This window comes from Coregonus lavaretus, assembly GCF_964263955.1.
Source record: "Coregonus lavaretus genome assembly, chromosome: 8".
Classification (NCBI taxonomy): Eukaryota; Metazoa; Chordata; class Actinopteri; order Salmoniformes; family Salmonidae; genus Coregonus; species Coregonus lavaretus.
This window is the reverse complement of record NC_139995.1, coordinates 50,783,958-50,807,767: the sequence shown is the minus strand read 5'-3', so window position 1 is coordinate 50,807,767 and position 23,810 is coordinate 50,783,958. Positions and strand designations below refer to the sequence as shown.

The following is a 23,810-nucleotide window of genomic DNA, read 5'->3' as shown; positions in this document are numbered from 1 at the left end:
GGTGCTTTACCCATCTCCCTCAGGTTCATAGGGTCAGAAGTGTGTTTGCTGACTCTTCACTTGTTACTTTGTGTGTGGTCTAGGTGGGTCTAGGAGTGTGTGTTTAGGTGTGTGTGTGTGTTTTAGGTGTGTGTGTGTGTTTAGTTGTGTGCGTGTATGGCTGTGACGGTCATGGAAGACGCTCTCCTCCGCTCCTGACTGCATGTGCTGCTGCAGGGAGGGGGAAGTTGCCTAGACAACTGAGAACTTGTTTGCTACAAAACCTTGCTTGTTTCAGCAAGGAGCAACGGTTTCATCAAGTTGGAGAGTCCAGTCCATGTTACAGCAGAAACGGACTCAACCGCACGAATGCCTGGGTGTTCCATCTTCAGTCAGCCGAATGCCTGGGTGTTCCATCTTCAGTCAGCCGAATGCCTGGGTGTTCCATCTTCAGTCAGCCGAATGCCTGGGTGTTCCATCTTCAGTCAGCCGAATGCCTGGGTGTTCCATCTTCAGTCAGCCGAATGCCTGGGTGTTCCATCTTCAGTCAGCCGAATGCCTGGGTGTTCCATCTTCAGTCAGCCGAATGCCTGGGTGTTCCATCTTCAGTCAGCCGAATGCCTGGGTGTTCCATCTTCAGTCAGCCGAATGCCTGGGTGTTCCATCTTCAGTCAGCCGAATGCCTGGGTGTTCCATCTTCAGTCAGCCGAATGCCTGGGTGTTCCATCTTCAGTCAGCCGAATGCCTGGGTGTTCCATCTTCAGTCAGCCGAATGCCTGGGTGTTCCATCTTCAGTCAGCCGAATGCCTGGGTGTTCCATCTTCAGTCAGCCGAATGCCTGGGTGTTCCATCTTCAGTCAGCCGAATGCCTGGGTGTTCCATCTTCAGTCAGCCGAATGCCTGGGTGTTCCATCTTAAGGCAGCCGAATGCCTGGGTGTTCCATCTTCAGGCAGCCGAATGCCTGGGTGTTCCATCTTCAGGCAGCCGAATGCCTGGGTGTTCCATCTTCAGTCAACCGAATGCCTGGGTGTTCCATCTTCAGGCAGCCGAATGCCTGGGTGTTCCATCTTCAGGCAGCCGAATGCCTGGGTGTTCCATCTTCAGTCAGCCGAATGCCTGGGTGTTCCATCTTCAGGCAGCCGAATGCCTGGGTGTTCCATCTTCAGGCAGCCGAATGCCTGGGTGTTCCATCTTCAGGCAGCCGAATGCCTGGGTGTTCCATCTTCAGGCAGCCGAATGCCTGGGTGTTCCATCTTCAGGCAGCTGTTCATTCCACACATGTATTATTTATTTATGTTTACGGTTAGTTTATTTTCATGACGGTCTTCATCCATAACCGTCTGTTAAATTGTACCAGCCCTATGTGCGTGTGTAGGTGTGTGTTTTGTAGGTGATGTTGTCTCACTAATTACCTCTCTCTCTCTCTCTCTCTCTCTCTCTCTCTCTCTCTCTCTCTCTCTCTCTCTCTCTCTCTCTCTCTCTCTCTCTCTCTCTCTCTCTCTCTCTCTCTCTCTCTCTCTCTCTCTCTCTCTCTCTCTCTCTCTCTCTCTCTCTCTCTCTCCCCCCCCCCCCAGTTCTCCCCATGTCCGTGAGCCGTCGGCTGCGGCTTTGCGGCACCCCTCCCCTGGAGTGGTCTGTCGCTGCAGTTCAGACCCCGTGATCCCCTCTCCCCCCCCCCCCCCCCCCCTCCCCCCTCCCCTCCCCTCCCTCCTCCCTCCCCCGTTCCCCTCCTCCCTGCGCATCGCTGTGCGGGAAGTCATGAGCATAGTAATCGCGCTGGGAGTCACCACACCAGAAACGTCCTACTCAGATATGGCTGCTGGATCAGAGTGAGTACCACGGGCGGGGGGAGGTGTGGGGTGAGGAGGACGCGCATCCTTCGTCACCTCCTAGAAATAGACTTGTCAACTATGGTGAAAGCCTCTCTTTCTCTCTCTCTTGCATTGTAAAGAGAAACAAGGTGGAAAAACCTTGCACTGATGCACTCAACCACCCATTACATCACATACTGTAACTGAATAGTGATGATGCCAAGGCTAAATCAGACAAGTATTGAAATAGGAGCCCAACAGTCCATTGTTCTGCTAAACCCTGTATGAGGAAATGTCCCCGGACACCACAGGGAAATGGACCTGAACCCAGCACTGCTGCTTCACTGTCGGTGAGACCGATGACTGAGCTTCTATGGAATGTAGCTGGATCAGGCCTCCTTCCCCATACTCTTCTTCACCCAACCTGACTCAGGGGGATTTCACTTCACATGAAAACAATGAGAAACAGAAAGCAGACACGATCGACATTTACAAAAAAATCTCCCGCCGGGATGTAATATTTTCTTGTTTGAGATGGAGCGTTCTGACAGTTGATAGTTTGGCAGTGCTACGTGCACCAGGACTGTAGTTGTTAGGTAAAAGGCAAGGTTGTTTTCCTCTCCCACCGAGACCTCTGCTAAAGGGCAACGGGGAGGTGCATAACAGCCAGGCATAATGGTGGCCGACATTCCATTTCCCGAATGGGCATCATTCTCCCAGGCTTCCCTTGGCTCTCGGGGGATGTTTTGGGCTGTGGTGCCATCTAGTGTACAGAACAGGCCTGGTAGATTTCACACTTGTTTACAAGCAGGTTAATGCTGCAACCCTCTAAAAAAGGGCTTTATTCAGCAGGACACACTATAGCAGAGCGTTTTGCGAAGATAAACTAGCATGTCTTATTGGACAAGTTTAGGTTGTCCTTCCCTGTTTCAGTCCATTTGGTGCCTAATGAATATGACCAAGCTTAGCTGCTGTATAAGTGGTTGAAAAATGGCTTTCACCGTATTTAAGCTAAGTGTGTAGTCTTTCTAGATAAAATGTTTATTGTAACTTGTCCCTATCTCTGGTTGTCTTTCTATCATTAACTCCTCTACATTTCTCCTACTCTCTCACTCGCTCTCTCTCTCTCAGCCCTGAGTCAGTGGAAGCAAGTCCTGCCGTGAACGAGAAAAACTACCCCAACCACAACTGTGGGAGTGCACACCGTTATGGGTATCGGGGACTACCATATACTGTGAGTACACAGCTCTCTCTCTCTATCTCTATGTCTCTGTTCTATACGTAGATATCAACCTTCCATCTAATTATAGGCCAGTCTCTGTTCTATACGTAGATATCAACCTTCCATCTAATTATAGGCCAGTCTCTGTTCTATACGTAGATATCAACCTTCCATCTAATTATAGGCCAGTCTCTGTTCTATACTTAGATATCAACCTTCCATCTAATTATAGGCCAGTCTCTGTTCTATACGTAGATATCAACCTTCCATCTAATTATAGGCCAGTCTCTGTTCTATACGTAGATATCAACCTTCCATCTAATTATAGGCCAGTCTCTGTTCTATACGTAGATATCAACCTTCAATCTAATTATAGGCCAGTCTCTGTTCTATACGTAGATATCAACCTTCAATCTAATTATAGGCCAGTCTCTGTTCTATACGTAGATATCAACCTTCCATCTAATTATAGGCCAGTCTCTGTTCTATACGTAGATATCAACCTTCCATCTAATTATAGGCCAGTCTCTGTTCTATACGTAGATATCAACCTTCCATCTAATTATAGGCCAGTCTCTGTTCTATACGTAGATATCAACCTTCAATCTAATTATAGGCCAGTCTCTGTTCTATACTTAGATATCAACCTTCCATCTAATTATAGGCCAGTCTCTGTTCTATACGTATATATCAACCTTCCATCTAATTATAGGCCAGTCTCTGTTCTATACTTAGATATCAACCTTCCATCTAATTATAGGCCAGTCTCTGTTCTATACTTAGATATCAACCTTCCATCTAATTATAGGCCAGTCTCTGTTCTATACGTAGATATCAACCTTCCATCTAATTATAGGCCAGTCTCTGTTCTATACGTAGATATCAACCTTCCATCTAATTATAGGCCAGTCTCTGTTCTATACGTAGATATCAACCTTCAATGTAATTATAGGCCAGTCTCTGTTCTATACGTAGATATCAACCTTCCATCTAATTATAGGCCAGTCTCTGTTCTATACGTAGATATCAACCTTCCATCTAATTATAGGCCAGTCTCTGTTCTATACGTAGATATCAACCTTCCATCTAATTATAGGCCAGACTCTGTTCTATACTTAGATATCAACCTTCCATCTAATTATAGGCCAGTCTCTGTTCTATACTTAGATATCAACCTTCCATCTAATTATAGGCCAGTCTCTGTTCTATACGTAGATATCAACCTTCCATCTAATTATAGGCCAGTCTCTGTTCTATACGTAGATATCAACCTTCAATCTAATTATAGGCCAGTCTCTGTTCTATACTTAGATATCAACCTTCCATCTAATTATAGGCCAGTCTCTGTTCTATACGTAGATATCAACCTTCCATCTAATTATAGGCCAGTCTCTGTTCTATACTTAGATATCAACCTTCCATCTAATTATAGGCCAGTCTCTGTTCTATACTTAGATATCAACCTTCCATCTAATTATAGGCCAGTCTCTGTTCTATACTTAGATATCAACCTTCCATCTAATTATAGGCCAGTCTCTGTTCTATACTTAGATATCAACCTTCCATCTAATTATAGGCCAGTCTCTGTTCTATACGTAGATATCAACCTTCCATCTAATTATAGGCCAGTCTCTGTTCTATACTTAGATATCAACCTTCAATGTAATTATAGGCCAGTCTCTGTTCTATACTTAGATATCAACCTTCAATGTAATTATAGGCCAGTTTCTGTTCTATACGTAGATATCAACCTTCAATGTAATTATAGGCCAGTCTCTGTTCTATACTTAGATATCAACCTTCAATGTAATTATAGGCCAGTCTCTGTTCTATACTTAGATATCAACCTTCAATGTAATTATAGGCCAGTCTCTGTTCTATACTTAGATATCAACCTTTTATGTAATTATAGGCCAGTCTCTATTATATACTTAGTTATCAATATTTCGGTCAAGTCCTATTTATATAAGATGTCCCTTGTGGACTTTTTGCAGAAAACTAAATGAATTAGTCAGTGTGAGAGCATGTAAAGCCAGTACTGTTGCATGTGAAATCTTACGTCAGAGAGGAAGGATTATCCCTCACAACACGGTTAAGTCGACAAACCAAACCAAATAAAGTCAGCTCAATGTTGGAACTCTCTAAAGCTGCTTGACACGTTCACACAGCGCCGCCTTGTGTTTCCAGCTAAAAGGTTGTATTGTCACGTACCATTTGGTTTGTCCTCATTTTCATTCGTCTTCCATTTTCCGTTTCCTCTTCCTGAACGCCCGTTGTTTGAAGATGCAACAGTCTTCCGTTGTGTGTTGTCAGGATCACAACTATGGTGCACCCCCTCCCCCCACCCCACCCGCCTCCCCGCTCTCCCAAACCATCATTCCCCGCATGGAGCTCAATGGCGTGGCGCGCGGCCCCGCCTCCCGCTACCATGACAACGCCACCAATGGCGGCCAGGAGGAGAACTCGGCCGACAGCGACAGCTCGTCGGAGGAGGACGGGGCTGTGGCCAGCTGGTGCCACTGCAGCCTGACGCAGGATGGCTTCCTCATCAAGTGCGAGAGCTGCAGGTGAGAGAACGCCTTCCCGAGTACACTCTGTTGATGTGTAGAAGTGCCGGGTGATTTTATACATGTTGGCTGTATTTGTGTGTCACCAATTCTATTTGTCTTGCATGAGTACACATACATAGTATAAGTCATATATTGATATAGAAGATCTGCAATTTCCTGGATGTAATATTCTTATTTCTGTGATTTCAGGGGGCTGGACAGGAGGAAAGGACTGTACGGCCAACGCAGGAAACCAGAAAATGTATCAGGTATTGTGAAGGGTACTTGACACAGACTGCATAACATACATCTCAATGTCTGTCTTCCAAGTATGGAACATGCATACAGCCACAACATTAATGCTTTGGCAGTACGTACATACATTTTGCCAATTGGCCTCAACTTAACATTTTACATTTACATTTTAGTCATTTAGCAGACGCTCTTATCCAGAGTGACTTACATGAGCAATTAGGGTTAAGTGCCTTGCTCAAGGGTACATCGTCAGATTTTTCACCTAGTCGGCTCAGGGATTAGAACCAGCGACCTTTCGGTTACTGGCACAACGCTCTTAACCACTAAGCTACCTGCCGCCCCGTAACCTCATGTAAACTCCATGGGCCAGTTTTCCTGGACACAGATTAAGGGTAGTCCTGGACTAAAAAGCTCAAAAGAAAATCTCTATTGAAATAGCTTATCAAATCAAATCAAATCAAGTCACATTTTATTTGCCACATGTGCCGAATACAACAGGTGTACCTTACAGTGAAATGCTTACTTACAAGCCCTTAACACTTTTTTTTCTTAAAACTGCATTGTTGGTTAAGTAAAAAATCAAATAATTATAGAGCAGCAGTGAAATAAAATAACAGTAGGGAGGTTATATACAGGGGGTACCGGTACAGAGTCAGTGTGCGGGGGCACCGGTTAGTTGAGGTAATATGTACATGTGGGTAGAGTTAAAGTGACTATGCATAGATAATAAACAGAGTAGCAGCAGCGTAAAAAAAGGGGGGGGGGGGCAATGCAAATAGTCCGGATAGCCATGATTAGCTGTTCAGGAGTCTTGGGGGTAGAAGCTGTTAAGAAGCCTTTTGGACCTAGAATTGGCGCTCCGGTACCGCTTGCCGTGCGGTAGCAGAGAGAACAGTCTATGACTAGGGTGGCTGGAGTCTTTGACAATTTTGAGGGCCTTCCTCTGACACCACCTGGTATAGAGGTCCTGGATGGCAGGAAGCTTGGCCCCAGTGATATACTGGGCCGTACGCACTACCCTCTGTAGTGCCTTGCGGTCAGAGGCTGAGCAGTTGCCATACCAGGCAGTGATGCAACCAGTCAGGATGCTCTCGATGGTGCGGCTGTATAACTTTTTGAGGATCTGGGGACCCATGCCAAATCTTTTCAGTCTCCTGAAGGGGAATAGGCTTTGTCGTGCCCTCTTCATGACTGTCTTGGTGTGTTCAGTCCAGGACCAGGTTTAATATTAGTCCAGGAAACCAAGCCCTTTACTGTTGGTGGACCCAGGTGGATAGGAAGTTTGCTGCGTACCTGCGCATGCTCAAGTCCGTCTCTTCTTGTATTTCCAGTGGGCGAGAGCAGTGCCACGGAGAGCGGCGACGAGGAGGTGTCGCCCGCCACAGTGTCCTACACGGCAACGCAACACACGCCCACCAGCATCACGCTCACTGTCAACCGCGTCAAGCGGAACAAGTCCAAGAAGAGGAAGAAGAGCACGGAGAAGGCCCGCGGAGTGCCCAAGGCCAAGAAGATCAAGGTAGGGACCAGGAAGTGAGGACACATCCCTAAAATGAGCTCAATTAGCACTGCAAAGAGTCCCATGTGTGCGCTAAATGCGAGGCATGCCAGGCAAAAGTGCCAAATGTGCTGAATGTAGTGATAGTGGAAGGTGCCAGCCGCCAGGTGGGCTAAATGCAGGGGTAGAGTGTCCTAGCTAAAGACTGCGATAGTGTGGGGAAAATTGCCAAATGTCACGTGAGCAAAGTTGGAAAAGGGGCCGAGTGTGCCAATGCAGAACTCGCTGGTAGTAAGAGGACCAAGATGGCAGAGTTTCCTGTTTAACTAGCTGAGAAGGCTGAATATTAGGGTTGTGCCGATCTGGCCGTACGCATATTCGTAATCGTATGTGTAATGATACTCGTGATCAGATTAAAAATATATATATTTTTATATGCCTAAGTAGATCTCCCTGCACGTTTATAGACCAAAAAAGCTGCAGATTAGGAGCAGCGCACGGAGGGGTGTGTGTCCTCAACTTGCAGCGGGAAGACAAGTTTGCTGTGGACGGAGAAATACAGCTTCGCTCTATCCAATCGGAGCACTAGGGTCAACGTACAGCCCGCCCGCCCTTTTTACAGACAGGCAAACTAGCCAGTTGAGTTATTTAGACCATGTAGCACCTCACATTGAACATTTTTTTTTTTGATCACAGGTAATTATGAAGTAAAAATCGTATCAGGAAAATGTCCCATATCTGTTTTTTGTCGGACTACTTGGCACACCCCTATTGAATATGCCTATTATAGACCTCTAGAGGCCAAGAGAGGAGTTGCACTCTTTTTCTAGAAGCAAAAATAGTTATTTTTGGTACATTATTTAGATTAAACTCTGAAATGTCTAAACGTTGAATACAGACTCTCTTAAACTTTGTGTAAATGTTTTAAGTAGACTGAAACTTTATGTAAAAGTTGAGTGGACTCTGAAACGTTGTCTGAAGGTTGTGAGTAGGAGACTCTCTAAACGTTGTGAGTAAACAACACTATCTGTCTTTACAGGCCTTCAGAGAGGGTTCTAGAAAATCCATGAGGATGAAGGTAAGATTAATGAAAATCCTGAGGATCTTCTGTTTAGTTATATATCAATGTATACTACTACACATTTCAACTTCACAGCATTAGTGTATACGGTGAAGAAAGACCAAATGTTGTCATCAGTGCCACTTTGTGTCGCACCAGGAATCCATTGTGACCTATGTTCCATTGAGCATAACACAAAGACACCCATAACCTTGTTATGATACGGTGCAGGTGATCTAGAGCACAGTGCATTACCCAGCCTCCCACCCATGATAACCCATGCATCTCTAAGCACTTTCACATAGTATGGCTCCAAAGCAAGAAGAAACACATGTTGTAGACCTGAAATAAGTTCATTTATTTTTAACACGACACGGCTCTGAAGGAAAAACTCTCCTCCCACCCTCCCCCAGAACTCCACCACGGAGGCCAGCGCGGTGGACGAGACTACAGCGGAGGGCTGGGAGAGCCGCATCCGCCAGTGGACGGACCAGTACGAGGAGGCTACAGCCAACCAGTACAGCGCTGACATCCAGACACTGCTCCAGCTGCACCGTGCCGTTACCGCCGAGGGCGTGGTGAGTGAGGCAACCTCACCGGCCCAGGTCAACGCCTCGGCGGACACCATGGACACAATTAACCGCACAGAGCTGGCGTGCAACAATACGGTGCTGGGCTCTCAGATGCAGTTACAGCTGGCGCGGGTGACGCGCATGCAGAACCACAGGAAGATCCTGCGGGCGGCAAGGGATCTAGAGCCAGATACCCTGATCATCGAGTACCGGGGCAAGGTCATGCTGAAACAGCAGTTTGAGGTCAACGGACACTTCTTCAAAAAGTATGCATTCTCTGAAATAAGGTGAAATATTCATACGCTGTGGAGGAATTGTGTTAAACTGCACCAGTGTTTTAAAAATGTTTTATGGAGGAAATGTAGGCTGTATTCAGAATAAACATACTAGCACTGTAAAATCTTATGCAAAAATGGCAAGTTTGACATTATTTTGACTTTTGTTTTAGGCCCTACCCCTTCGTGCTGTTCTACTCCAAATTCAACGAGGTGGAGATGTGCGTGGACGCGCGGACGTTTGGGAATGATGCACGCTTCATCCGGAGGTCCTGTACGCCCAACGCAGAGGTCAGCCATCTTGGTTTTGTTAGTTTGTTTTCTTCAATAAAGGCATTGGATGCATCTCAATCGTCTCCCTCTCCTCATCTCCGGTCCTTAGTTCACAGCACTCATTTGAAGTCTCAGGTCAGGTGAATTTAGGTCAGTCAATCAATCAAATGTATTTAAAAAGGCCTTTTTTTACATCAGCAGATGTCACAAAGTGCTGTACAGAAACCCAGCCTAAAACCCCAAACAGCAAGCAATGCAGATGTAGGTCTCACCTGTCCAGATCTCTGACGTCAGCGTAGATGAAGGAAAGGAGATTAGGAGAGCAGGCCACTTAAGACTATTGAGACGCACCCTTCTAGAGGGAAATGGATACAGTTATGTTTCCATCTCCTTGATAGAAGACTAGCCTTCTGTTTCCTCTCCAGGTTCGGCATATGATCGCCGAGGGCATGATCCACCTCTGTGTCTACGCTGTCACGCAAATCACCAGGGACGCCGAGGTCACCATCAGCTTTGACTACGAGTTCAATAGCTGGTCAGTATCAATGAATCAGTGGTATCTATAAAAGCCTTTTTTACATCAGCAGTTGTAACAAATGGCACAAAAGACTGTTTCTCTCGCCTGTGTCTCGACCCTACAGCAGCATCTTTGGGGTTCAGAAAAGTGTGATGAAAATCCTATGTATTATCATTATTACAGTAACTATAAGGTGGACTGCGCCTGCCACAAGGGCAACCAGCAGAACTGCCCTGTGCAGAAGCATAATCTGAACCCGCGCGAGACCCTACTCTGCCCCGGCACGGGGTTGCTGCCCCCGCCCTCCCAGCTCCCGGGGCACACTGGGGCGGAGACGCGGCGGCGGAAGGCCCGGAGAAGAGAGATGGAAGGGATGTCGGACGACAGTAACCAGCCGCCCGAGGAGAGTGGCGAGGTCCGGGAGACTCTGCAGGGCAACGCCAGCCTGGGCAACAGTGATATCGAGGTGTGTGTGAATCTTGGTGCAAAGACACTTGTGTGTGTGTGTAAGTGTACAGTTAACGTTGAGGTGTGTGTGTGTGGCAGTTTGTAATGGAATGTGGTGCTGTCCCACTAAGACACACTGGTGTGTGTGCACTGTGCAATGAAAATGTACGACATTTAACATTCAGAAAGTAATGTGTCTGTGCATGTGTGTTGCAGGAGGGACTCCTCAAGCAGGAGGAAGGAGAGGAGGGCGAGCTGGAAGAGAACGGAGTCCTCATCTCCAGTAGACAGGTATGTGCTGCCTACATCACCGCTCTGACATCATTTCCTGTCACACTGACCAACCCACTGTAATATTATGGAATTGTAGTATTAGTCTTCAGTTCGTAATCCACCCTCTCTGTCGCTGTAGAAGAGGACATCTACCACAGGGGGCATAGATCAGGCCAAACATGAGAGCCTGGAGTCCGAGGAGTGGAGCAGAGGCAACCCCACGGGGGGCATCCAAGCAGGGGTGGGGATAAGCACCCGCCGTGCAACCTACGCCACTGTGAGTCGGACTTTCCTCCCCCCTTAGCGCCACATTCTTTTTCAACTTTATGTTCAATTTCAATATTTATCCCCTAACAGAATCTCCCTCTCGGTCTCCAGGAACCCTCCTCAGCAGCCGACGCAGACAAGGCCCAGGCGTCTGCCGCTCCCCTCCCGGAACCCCTCGCACCCCCCAAGCCTCCCCCGGCCCGCTCCTCCAAGCCCCGGCCTAAGAGCCGTATCTCGCGCTACCGCTCCAGCTCGTCGCAGCGCGCCCGGCGCCAGCGGCAGGCCCTGGCCCAGCAGCAGGCGGCCCTGGAGCAGGGGGCGTCGGCTGAGGTGCAGGAAAGCCCCCTGAGGGCCTCCGGTTCAGAGCTGGGGCTGGTGGACGGAGCACTGGGAGCCGGGCAGGTCTTAGACGGAGAAGGCCTGAGTGCTCTGAACAAGGGCATCCTGCGCAGCCTGCCCAAGACCAAGAAGGTGAGCGGGATGGGTCTGGCTTCCAACCACCTTTTTGGGGATTTAATCATTATTATTTATTGAACCAGGATAACTCTTTTGAGGTTAAGAACCTATTTTTCCTTGCTGAATTACAGATTTATAGGCTAATATCAAAACAATACAAATGTCATACAAAAACTTGACAATTTGTCACTAAAAAGTCTCCCCCCACCCTCTAGTATCTGGTGACAGAGTGGCTGAACGACAAGGTGCTGGACAAGGTGGCCCAGCAGGAGGTGCCCACAGTGGAGCGGCAGCTGCGCATCACCACCGACCCCACAGTGCTGGCCACCACACTCAACATGCTGCCGGGCCTGGCGGCCTCGCCACTCATCTGCACAGCGCCCAAGCACTACGTACGCTTCGGCTCGCCCTTCAACCCCGAGCGCCGGCGCCGGCCCGTCAGCGTGGACGCCAGCTACGGCTCCTTCAAGAAGGTACCAGTGTAGAGAGAAAGAGGGGAGAGTTGTGGGGTTTGGGTTCAATGGAGAATAGGGGTAGATGGGAAATGTAGTGTGATATGTAGCAGGTGCTCGAGAAGGAAGGGGCTGATGGAAGTGGATGCATCCAAATAATCTCTCCTGTCCACTAAAGTGTGCACTTGTTCACTTCCCTATATAAATTAGATAGATTGTTGGTATATTGTCTCAGGCCTACATCTGTTTGTATCTATCCTATGTTCAGAGATGGATCCAACAAGCCCAGGACGAGAGCGGGCTTTGCTCGGGGGGCCTGGAGGACGGCACCGAGTCCACCTCCTCTCACCAAAGTAACAGCAGCAGCTCCACCCCCAACCCTTTCAAAGCCGGTATCTACCACTTTTTACTCTGTTCACTGTCTACTAACAAGTCTAGTAGTGTTTCTAATCTAGTATAGACCTGGTTTCAAATACTGTCCGAAATCTTTCAAATACATTGAGAATTCGCTATAGGCTGGGTTTGCACTTTTGGGACTTTTCTATTGGTTCCATCTTTCAAATACATTAAGCATTCGCTTTAGCCTGCCAGGTGGGCTGGGTTTGCACTTTTGGGACTTTTCTATTGGTTCCACTGCAACAGGCAAGCTCAATCAAGCACAGCTACAATATTTGAAAGGATTTAAAATAGTTTTTTGAACACAGGTCTGGTATAGTAGTCTTGAAGTTGGAGGTTATGCCAATATGATCTAATAATAAATGTTAATTCAACATTGGTTATTAATCTATTGTTTTACCTACTTTGTCCTAATTAGTCAACCACACACATCATCTAATTTTTAATGAACCTAACCCCAAATGAAGATCCTTTTAATCATCGGCATATGCTGACACCTGTCACAGCAGATAATCAAACGCTGTTGCTTTCTTTCCGCTCGCGCTAAAAAGAACTGGCGGCACCCCCCAAGAAGCGGTGGTCCATCTACGGCCCGGAGGCGGCTCCACCGCTGCCCGGCTCAGAAGAACACAGTCTGCTTCTGCGGCCCCTGTTGCCCATCACGCCCCCACTGCCCTCAGACCACCCCGTGCTCAGCCCTGCCTCCTACGCCGGCGCCGCGATGCTAGGTCGCTACGGCGACGAGGAGCACCGGCTGTCCAATGGCTACTCACCGCTGCCCTCGCTGCCCACCAGCCGCTGCAACACGCCACTGCAGTTTGAGGTACCGGGGACACGGAGAACACCCCTAGAAAACACACACACAAATATGACATACTGAAATACACACACACACACATACAAAACCACACACAGTCGATGGGCCACAAGAACATGAAACTTCAGCATTGTGAACTACAGTGCATATGCATGGTTGTTTTCACTGTACTACCTATCTGTTTGTAGTGGTGTTTTACGTCTCTCTCCCCCTCTCCTACCCATCCAGAACATATCGTCTCCAGAGGCCTCTCCTGTGCACAGGCCGGGGTCCATCTCTCCAGAGGTAGGCACTCACAGACCCAGATCAGCTGTCAGAGCACTGAAGCCAGGGCTAGATGGTATTCGCTTTAGTCTCACGGGACAGGGAACACAGGGTCCGGTGAGGGCAGTTTTGTGTTGCAGGGTTTATCTTGTAACTCTGTTCTCCTCCTCTGCTCCACCTATAGCCGTGCCTCCGGCCAGACTTTGACGCCCAGCGCTGCGCCCTGCAGTTTCCCGACCTCTCCCTCTCCTCGGGCCTGGAGAGCCCTGTGCCCGCCATGTCAGACGACTTCACTCTCCTCTCGGCAACGGGGCCTCATCCTCCTGACACACAGGGGCCGCTCACTCCCTTGGCGCCGGGTACCCCGTCCGAGTCGGCCCAGCAGGCCAGAGAGCAGAGCTTCAGGACGGAGTTCAACCTCATCTACACCTGCTCCCCGCTCAACGCTAACCTGGGCAACCCTGCCCCCGCTGCCCCCACTGACAGGCGCCTCAGCCAATCAGAGGGCAGCTACTCCCCGGCCGAGTCCTTCTACAGCGCCGTGAGTGGCCAGGGGATCCTGGCTGAGGCGGGGCCTGGCTCGCTGTCGCCCTACAGCGAGCCGCACTATGGCGGTTGCTACCCGGACGGCGGTACGCCACCCCACCACACCAGCAACCCACCACAGAAGAAGAAGGCAAGTCCTCCAACTCTCTCAGCTTCTTCCTGCTTTTGTTTTTTCCCCCCCTCAGAAATTATACTGTTAATAAAGTTAAATTCCCAAATGGGGGTACGATAAGTAGGTCCGTAGCGGTAGTATGGAAGTAGTACCTACATGCTTATTGGTATAAAGTCCCAATTTTGAGTGGAGAGTGATATTGAGACTGTGGTATGTGAAAACTTAAAGGATACTCAGTCATGTTGTGATCTTCCCTTGCTTTGTGTTTTCTATTCACTATGTGTCAAATAGATCAATCGTTCTCAGTGACTCCACATCGACATAATTAAATCAAAATAGACGTTGGGTAATAATTTTCCAAAACATCTACATGGTTTTTTATTTTGACAAATTGTTACATTTATCTTTTCTGTTGTCTGTCAGTTGGCCCCATTGACTTTCAACTGTCTTTAGAAACTAATAATGCGGGACTTCTAGAATGATTTACACATTTCTTTCTTTATCTGTATACTGTCTTTCAAACTGCAGCTATTCCAACAGGTTGTGTGTTCTGTCTTTCCTACTACAGCTAGCCCAACAGGTTGTGTGTTCTGTCTTTCCTACTACAGCTAGCCCAACAGGTTGTGTGTTCTCTTTCCTACTACAGCTAGCACAACAGGTTGTGTGTTCTCTTTCCTACTGCAGCTAGCCCAACAGGTTGTGTGTTCTCTTTCCTACTACAGCTAGCCCAACAGGTTGTGTGTTCTCTTTCCTACTACAGCTAGCCCAACAGGTTGTGTGTTCTGTCTTTCCTACTGCAGCTAGCCCAACAGGTTGTGTGTTCTGTCTTTCCTACTACAGCTAGCCCAACAGGTTGTGTGTTCTGTCTTTCCTACTACAGCTAGCCCAACAGGTTGTGTGTTCTCTTTCCTACTACAGCTAGCCCAACAGGTTGTGTGTTCTCTTTCCTACTACAGCTAGCCCAACAGGTTGTGTGTTCTCTTTCCTACTACAGCTAGCCCAACAGGTTGTGTGTTCTGTCTTTCCTACTACAGCTAGCCCAACAGGTTGTGTGTTCTGTCTTTCCTACTGCAGCTAGCCCAACAGGTTGTGTGTTCTGTCTTTCCTACTGCAGCTAGCCCAACAGGTTGTGTGTTCTCTTTCCTACTACAGCTAGCACAACAGGTTGTGTGTTCTCTTTCCTACTGCAGCTAGCCCAACAGGTTGTGTGTTCTCTTTCCTACTACAGCTAGCCCAACAGGTTGTGTGTTCGGTCTTTCCTACTACAGCTAGCCCAACAGGTTGTGTGTTCTGTCTTTCCTACTGCAGCTAGCCCAACAGGTTGTGTGTTCTCTTTCCTACTACAGCTAGCACAACAGGTTGTGTGTTCTCTTTCCTACTGCAGCTAGCCCAACAGGTTGTGTGTTCTCTTTCCTACTACAGCTAGCCCAACAGGTTGTGTGTTCTCTTTCCTACTACAGCTAGCCCAACAGGTTGTGTGTTCTGTCTTTCCTACTACAGCTAGCCCAACAGGTTGTGTGTTCTGTCTTTCCTACTGCAGCTAGCCCAACAGGTTGTGTGTTCTGTCTTTCCTACTACAGCTAGCCCAACAGGTTGTGTGTTCTGTCTTTCCTACTACAGCTAGCCCAACAGGTTGTGTGTTCTCTTTCCTACTACAGCTAGCCCAACAGGTTGTGTGTTCTCTTTCCTACTACAGCTAGCCCAACAGGTTGTGTGTTCTCTTTCCTACTGCAGCTAGCCCAACAGGTTGTGTGTTCTGTGTTTCCTACTACAGCTAGCCCAACAGGTTGTGTGTTCTCTTTCCTACTACAGCTAGCCCAACAGGTTGTGTGTTCTCTTTCCTACTACAGCTAGCACAACAGGTTGTGTGTTCTCTTTCCTACTGCAGCTAGCCCAACAGGTTGTGTGTTCTCTTTCCTACTACAGCTAGCCCAACAGGTTGTGTGTTCTCTTTCCTACTACAGCTAGCCCAACAGGTTGTGTGTTCTGTCTTTCCTACTACAGCTAGCCCAACAGGTTGTGTGTTCTGTCTTTCCTACTACAGCTAGCCCAACAGGTTGTGTGTTCTGTCTTTCCTACTACAGCTAGCCCAACAGGTTGTGTGTTCTCTTTCCTACTACAGCTAGCCCAACAGGTTGTGTGTTCTCTTTCCTACTGCAGCTAGCCCAACAGGTTGTGTGTTCTCTTTCCTACTACAGCTAGCACAACAGGTTGTGTATTCTGTCTTTCCTACTACAGCTAGCCCAACAGGTTGTGTGTTCTGTCTTTCCTACTACAGCTAGCCCAACAGGTTGTGTGTTCTGTCTTTCCTACTGCAGCTAGCACAACAGGTTGTGTGTTCTCTTTCCTACTGCAGCTAGCCCAACAGGTTGTGTGTTCTCTTTCCTACTGCAGCTAGCCCAACAGGTTGTGTGTTCTCTTTCCTACTACAGCTAGCCCAACAGGTTGTGTGTTCTGTCCTTCCTACTGCAGCTAGCCCAACAGGTTGTGTGTTCTCTTTCCTACTACAGCTAGCACAACAGGTTGTGTGTTCTGTCCTTCCTACTACAGCTAGCCCAACAGGTTGTGTGTTCTCTTTCCTACTACAGCTAGCCCAACAGGTTGTGTGTTCTGTCTTTCCTACTACAGCTAGCACAACAGGTTGTGTGTTCTCTTTCCTACTACAGCTAGCCCAACAGGTTGTGTGTTCTGTCTTTCCTACTACAGCTAGCACAACAGGTTGTGTGTTCTCTTTTCTACTGCAGCTAGCACAACAGATTGTGTGTTCTGTCTTTCCTACTACAGCTAGCCCAACAGGTTGTGTGTTCTCTTTCCTACTACAGCTAGCACAACAGGTTGTGTATTCTGTCTTTCCTACTACAGCTAGCCCAACAGGTTGTGTGTTCTCTTTTCTCACTACAGCTAGCCCAACAGGTTGTGTGTTCTCTTTCCTACTACAGCTAGCCCAACAGGTTGTGTGTTCTGTCTTTCCTACTGCAGCTAGCCCAACAGGTTGTGTGTTCTGTCTTTCCTACTACAGCTAGCCCAACAGGTTGTGTGTTCTCTTTCCTACTACAGCTAGCTCAACAGGTTGTGTGTTCTCTTTCCTACTACAGCTAGCCCAACAGGTTGTGTGTTCTCTTTCCTACTACAGCTAGCCCAACAGGTTGTGTGTTCTCTTTCCTACTGCAGCTAGCCCAACAGGTTGTGTGTTCTCTTTCCTACTACAGCTAGCCCAACAGGTTGTGTGTTCTCTTTCCTACTACAGCTAGCCCAACAGGTTGTGTGTTCTCTTTCCTACTACAGCTAGCCCAACAGGTTGTGTGTTCTCTTTCCTACTGCAGCTAGCCCAACAGGTTGTGTGTTCTCTTTCCTACTGCAGCTAGCCCAACAGGTTGTGTGTTCTCTTTCCTACTGCAGCTAGCCCAACAGGTTGTGTGTTCTCTTTCCTACTGCAGCTAGCCCAACAGGTTGTGTGTTCTGTCTTTCCTACTACAGCTAGCCCAACAGGTTATATGTTCTGTCTTTCCTACTGCAGCTAGCCCAACAGGTTATGTGTTCTGTCAACCCTCTCACTCCCCTATGCTCCTCCTGAAACCTTTGCCAAGTCTTTCTTCCACTGTTTTTTCCAAGGCAGAGGGCCATCCTGCAAACCGTTAGTCTGCTGACAGGACAGCCAGATTACCAGGCTATAGCAGTAAGACGTGAATACAAGACAGTACAAAATATGGTGAATATTTCCATACGACCATTTAGAAGTGTGCATGTAAATATTGTTTTGCATTTGCATACAAACTCCACCCCCGTCCCCCAAACCCCCCTTCTCCAAAAACGTACCATGAGTAGCATCTATTTATCTAAACATCTCTATATCCGAAACATGGTCACCCCATCGGCTCGGAGCGCCGTACGACGAGGCTGATGGTTCATGATATCATCTTCAGCCTGGCGAGGTTGGGCTAGGCCCTGCTGGCTTCACTGGCCATTCGTCTACGGTCCATCTCATCCATAGTTCTGTCCTCCTGTGCCTGCATCCCCTTTCACCAGCCTTGACCCACGCCCAAGTCAGATCATACCAGCAGTATGGCCAATGCCCATCTAAGACCCATACTAGCAGCCCTTCAAGAGGCACCCCTAAGGGTCCAAGGACAATCAGAAGGCCCATAAAATAAGCATTTGGAGCCTGAGAAGCTGTTCTAAGGGCCCAAGCGGTATCAAAAGGCTTTAACAAATACAGTAGTCCTCAGATCCCAAGACCCTAGTGCGTGGCCATTCTTCAAGTCCTAAGGCCCTGATGGCAACTCTAAGGGTCTAGGTGTCCCCCTACCCTTCTCTACGCCCTCTTTGGGTTCAGCTCGCCGCCCCCCGATAGCCCTGATATCGGACTGTCTATTCAGCCAGCCTGCTCCATATCTCTCACCCCACCCCCCTGTACCCTCCTTGAATCTGCTGCCTTTGCCATGACATCATTCCGCCGGACTGTTCTCTCTCATTGTCTCTGAGTGTGGCTGAATGTTCCGGGCTGTTCTCTCTCATTGTCGCTGAGTGTGGGTATATGTACCGGGCTGTTCTCTCTCATTGTCTCTGAGTGTGGGTATATGTACCGGGCTGTTCTCTCTCATTGTCTCTGAGTGTGGGTATATGTACCGGGCTGTTCTCTCTCATTGTCTCTGAGTGTGGGTATATGTACCTTAGTGAGTGCTCTGTGGTTCTGTTTTTGTTGTGTTCCTTGTTTTCTGTTTCGTGTCTGACCTCGCAGTGGTTGCTTTGTGTGATGTTTCATTTGATGATGATGATGATGACAAGTTGCCGGTGCTGATGTTAGATTTTGACCCGTTACTAACTATCCATAAAACATAAAAAGGCTTCAAAAGGCAAACAGAAGGTTGGTGCCTGACAAAAAAACGGAACATGTTTGCTTCCCGATTCTGGTAATGGCATTGATGACTACTCTGGTACAAAAATTTATTTTTGTTGGCATTCAGCAGGGGTTTGTCCCAACACTGTAAGGACGGAGTGCTAAAGCTACACGGGATTGTTTCTTTGTCTTTTGTCTTATTGTCAAAGTCAACTCATTCCAATGACCATCCCTCCCAAGGTATTGTATTTTTGCACTTACCAACGTCAGATAACCACGTCAACAGAGGATGACGTTGACCCATCATGGAACAAAATAGAACTTCCAGGATGGTAGACGTATTCAATCATCGACCAGTGGTTGCTCTTCCAGTTAAGGGCTCTACACAGTCTATGCAACGGATCCGACTGAGATTAGTTTGCGTTGTTCTCTACAGTACGTAATTTTACGTACTTTTGTGCTGCTGAATTTTTGGAACGCTCCATTTGCGTAGACTGTGAAAATACTGTGGAGAGCCGTTTAGGGTTTGGGAACATTTTGGATGTTTGGTCTATGGTCAATCAGCTGGTAACATTCAAGGTCGAGTCGTTTAATAGTTGACATGGTGCATGACGTTGTCTGTCCATACCGCTCTGGTGAATGATAACTGGTGTTTCAATGCAACCAGTGGTATTGTGTGACATTGTGTGTGTGACCTCATGGGACTAAGGCTGTACATATGGCTGACTTGGAGTGGTTATTTTCCCTCGACTCCTCAACTCCTCAGGTGTCTCTGCTGGAGTACCGTAAGAGGAAGCAGGGGAGCAGCAAGGACCCAGAGCACGGGGGCAGCTCCCTGGGCACCCCCACCCGCCTCGGCTCCCCCGGAGGCCCCCGTTCCCTCCATCTGCAGCCCCCGGCCTCCCCCCACAGCTCCTTCTCCTCCCCCCCCCAGATGGAGGAGGTGAGCCCCCCAGATAACCACCACCACACCACCGTCTCCCACGCTGTGGGACCACCAAAGCAACAGCAGCCCAGGGATCAGGAGGGCACCAGCGACTGGTAAGACTAGACATCGCTGCCACACCACATTCTCTCACAGCACTTTGTTCCCTGTTTTCAGACATATCCACCTTTGCTGTCCCACCTTTTTTTATGTTGTGTTGTGGGGTTGACTGGTGTTTGAGACTATTTGCTTGGGAAGGTGGGACCATTAGCAACCTGAGCCCCATGCAGTGTCTCCAGACATAGCCAGCTCATCTGAACATAAACCCCTTGTGTGATTGAACGTACTGTACATGACGGTGTTGGTGTTTTGCTTTGATACAGGATGGTGCCCACGACAGTAGAGCGGCTGAGGGAGGGCCAGGGCGTCTTGGAGCGGGTACTGAGGGGCTCCCTCAAGATGGACCGCATGCTGAAGAGGACAGACGGCTCGACTGCTGACAAGGACCCTGGTACTGCACTCGTTTTCACTACCAGTTTATCGTTTTCACATGAATGTGGCATAGTAGAAAGTTCAGACCAGATGTCCTCCTGTCCCCATTGTAGTCTGAAATATAGACGTCTAGGTGTGTTTAGGCTGAAGTCCAGGTTTGTCTTGTCTGAAATGTAGATATCTAGCCTAATTTGAAACACAGACGTTTGCCGAATTCAGAGGTTCAGAGGTTTCAGGGAATGCGCATGCATGTACCATCTGTTCTCCTGTTACATTTGATTTTACATTTGAGTCATTTAGCAGACGCTCTTATCCTGAGCGACTTACAGTTAGTGAGTGCATACATTTTTCATGTAAGCGTGTGTCCTGTTGTGTTTATCCCAGATGCAGACCGGTATGAGATCCAGACAGTTCCCCTGGCCTCTCCCATGAAGAGCCCACAGAGATACATCCAGTCAGTCTACACTCACCAGGTATGGTGTCCTACGTCATTTGTGAGAATTTAGTGTTTCGTTTTGTCTGGGCTGATTCTTGTTTTGTCTGGCCAGAGGTGTAATCATTACTCAAAAGAGTTGCAAAACGTTCTGTTTTGCATCGGAAACTAGTGTTTCTGTTGGACAGGTTCAGCAAACCAGGAGAGACCTACCTGAATCTGTCCAATAGAAACGCTATATTTCGTTGCAAAAAATAATGTTTTGCAACTGTTTTGAGTAATGATTACACCCCTGGTTTTTGTTTTGTCTGGCCTGGTTTTTGTTTTGTCTGGCCTGTTGTTTTTTTTGTTGGCACACTTGTGTTTGGATGTTAATTTGTTCGAGGTGTGTACTGGGTGTCAAGTTAATTGTAAGTACTTTGTGTGTTTGTCGTTCTAAGGTGCAGCCCCCCTTATCGGATAGCCTCCAGCAGACAGCGGACAGTCCGGCCTTCCTTCAGCAGAGTGCGTCCTCTCCATTCCATGGCTCCTACAGCCCCTCGGCCCCCCCTCCCTCAGGCCAGGGCTTCTACCCTCGCCTGTCCTCCCACCCCGCCCTATCCCAAGACCACTCGCAGCAGCATCCACAACAGCCCCTCAACTCCCCGTCCTCCTTTTCCAACCAAACCATCTCTGCAGACTCAGCCCTGTGTGGGGCCTCCAGACCGCCAGGAGGCGCCCTGCACCAGCCGAGCAGCAGCAGCAGTATGGATGGGTCCCACGTGTACAGCGCCGGGAGCCAGCTAAAAGCCAGCCTCTTGAATAGCGGGTTGTCAGGGTCTCCTACCCCTGGCTCCAGGGCTCACGGCAACCCTAAAACAGACTTGGGCGCCAGTGCAGCGGGGAACCACGCCTCCAGACTGAGCCAGCAGCTGGCGTCCCGGAGCCTGAAACCAGGCAGCCCCGGGCAGACGGTGCTGCAGGCCGGCTCCAGGCTCCTGGCGGCCAACGCCAGCCAACACTACCCGCAGCGCGGGGCACCACTCAGTCAGTTCCAGCACCCCCCCATACAGGGGTCGGGAGTAAGGACACAGTCAGGAAGCTTTTAGGATGTTGTGTTTGTGTGTGTTTTTGCGTGAGCGTAAGTGAAATAGTGTACCTCTTCTCCTAAACCCTCTGGAGAAACTAGGCTTGGGGATATGTACAGACCTCAGAGGAGCGAAGACTCAGCTTCTTCTAATTCTCCTTTCTTATTTTCTGTCTTTCTTTTTGCGGAAAACAATTTACTGCGTTCTGCGCCTAGCTAATCGAGGAACTTCAACATCCTCAAGGAATCAATGGAAAAAAATTAAATAATAAATGTTCAACAAAAAAGAGAAATCATTTGTAATTTGAAATTACCCTGACATGAACAGACTGCGTAAAACAGGCTAAGGAGATGGTGAAACTAAACCACGAGTATCTGTACAAAGTGTTTTTGTTTTTGAAGAAATGTACCTGTTGTTTTGGTACCTGGTTTGATAATGCTGAGATGGCAGGTGTAACTCAGCAGAGATTTTGTCGAGGTAACTTTTTGTTATTTGGCCAGCAGCCGGGCCAGTCCTGCAAGTATACATGTGTTTAGTTTGGAAAGGGGAAACGATACCAGCGAGAGCGTATATGTGTATCATCAGTTATAAAGATGCAGAGAGGGTGGCAGTCAAGAGCTCCCTAAAAATCATTCCGTATGATTTCTAACTTTTTGTGTAAAACATTTTTCTGAAAACTCTTGATCTGTATTTTACTGTTTTTCTTCTGCTCTTTTTTTTCTTCCCCACTTGACTGTTTTGATTTGATGTATTACTACTTCTCAGTAGATTTGCTATAATGTACTTGAGTCATACAGATCTTGTAATTCATGGTGCTGCAGTTGTTTTCGTTTTAAGTTATTTACAGTTAAATCCAGTTATGTTTCCCACAAATCGGTTGATTCAACTTGCCATCTGTAATTTGGAATCAAACTTTTGCCAGAAATACATCCTAGTAATCGTTAAAACCCTTGTATTGTGCTGGAATGCAGGGACAGAGTGAGAAGGAAGAAGCAGAAGAAGATTTGTTTTCTTTACTCCGTTGTTGGGTTTGTCGTCTTTTGAATCCTGTCGGATTCTTTTTATTAAAATGTATATAGAGAATATATTTTTTCTCTCCTTCTGACCATTCCTTGCATTCCATATGCCACCTAAGAAAACAGGAGGATGGTTTGAACAATATAAAAAGAAAAGGCTGCTGTGTTCTCCTTATTTGTTGCTGCTTCAAGAAGTCTCACTTTCCACAGAATGCTGTACCCCCATTTTAGTAGGGTCCTCACCAACTGAATATAAAACAAAAATATGAAAATCACAACACAAAGTTTATCAAGTCATGTGCCATGACCACAGCAGTGGGACTTTTAATCAACGTTAAATGACATTGCTGATGCACACAGAGTTGTAGTCTCCTAGTGACAGACTAGACCGCAGGAAGATGGAAATCATTCGGACTGGAATTTCTAGTTTGGTTGGGAGTAAATGTCTTTGGGGCCCCAGGAACCACACTGGGGCTTCTGACAGAGGGACTGGCCAGCTTGACCGGACACTTGACCTTTCCTCTTATTGCCTCATCCACAGACATAAGGGTACTCACTTGTTACATGAATGTTTGACAGAAGACTTCTGAGAAATGTCACCCAAAACTACCAGCACCTTAAGTAAAGAAAGAAATACCCCCTAAAATGAAACTACAATGTATGATCATGTGTACTTGTATAAAATGTGTTAAACTGTACAAAGAGAAATATAGTACACTAAATTTGCCGCATGATATTTCTTTTCTGGGTCTGACCGACTGACAGGTGGATTGGGATGATTAGGTCTGTCCAGAAAGTCTCCACTTTCCACTACCGGAGAAACTGGACACTGCATTTTTTGGGGGGGAAATTACGTTTAACTCATTTTGTTTTATTTTTTACACAGCATAGTGGTGACTATTTGGACTCCCCCATCCAAAAGATAAAGCAGAAGAGATGTAATGCATTTTGATAATAAAATACTGATGATAATGTATTTTGAAAAATTGCCCTTTTGA

At 47.6% G+C, this 23,810-nt stretch overlaps 1 protein-coding gene across 1 annotated transcript; it reads left to right on the top strand.

Annotated features, from left to right (window-relative positions):
- The first annotated feature begins 1,693 nt into the window (after positions 1-1,693).
- Positions 1,694-23,788, top strand: LOC311133952 (histone-lysine N-methyltransferase SETD5-like). Its single transcript, XM_084167580.1, has 22 exons — positions 1,694-1,809; positions 2,923-3,025; positions 5,327-5,580; positions 5,773-5,831; positions 7,149-7,336; positions 8,355-8,393; positions 8,789-9,213; positions 9,396-9,513; positions 9,921-10,030; positions 10,196-10,478; positions 10,676-10,750; positions 10,872-11,009; positions 11,111-11,470; positions 11,671-11,928; positions 12,176-12,299; positions 12,855-13,126; positions 13,349-13,405; positions 13,569-14,060; positions 19,646-19,920; positions 20,188-20,315; positions 20,681-20,769; positions 21,170-23,788. The coding sequence occupies exons 1-22, from the start codon at positions 1,739-1,741 to the stop codon at positions 21,815-21,817; spliced, it is 4,566 nt and encodes a 1,521-aa protein (XP_084023706.1). The 5' UTR covers positions 1,694-1,738; the 3' UTR covers positions 21,818-23,788.
- Positions 23,789-23,810: the final 22 nt, after the last annotated feature.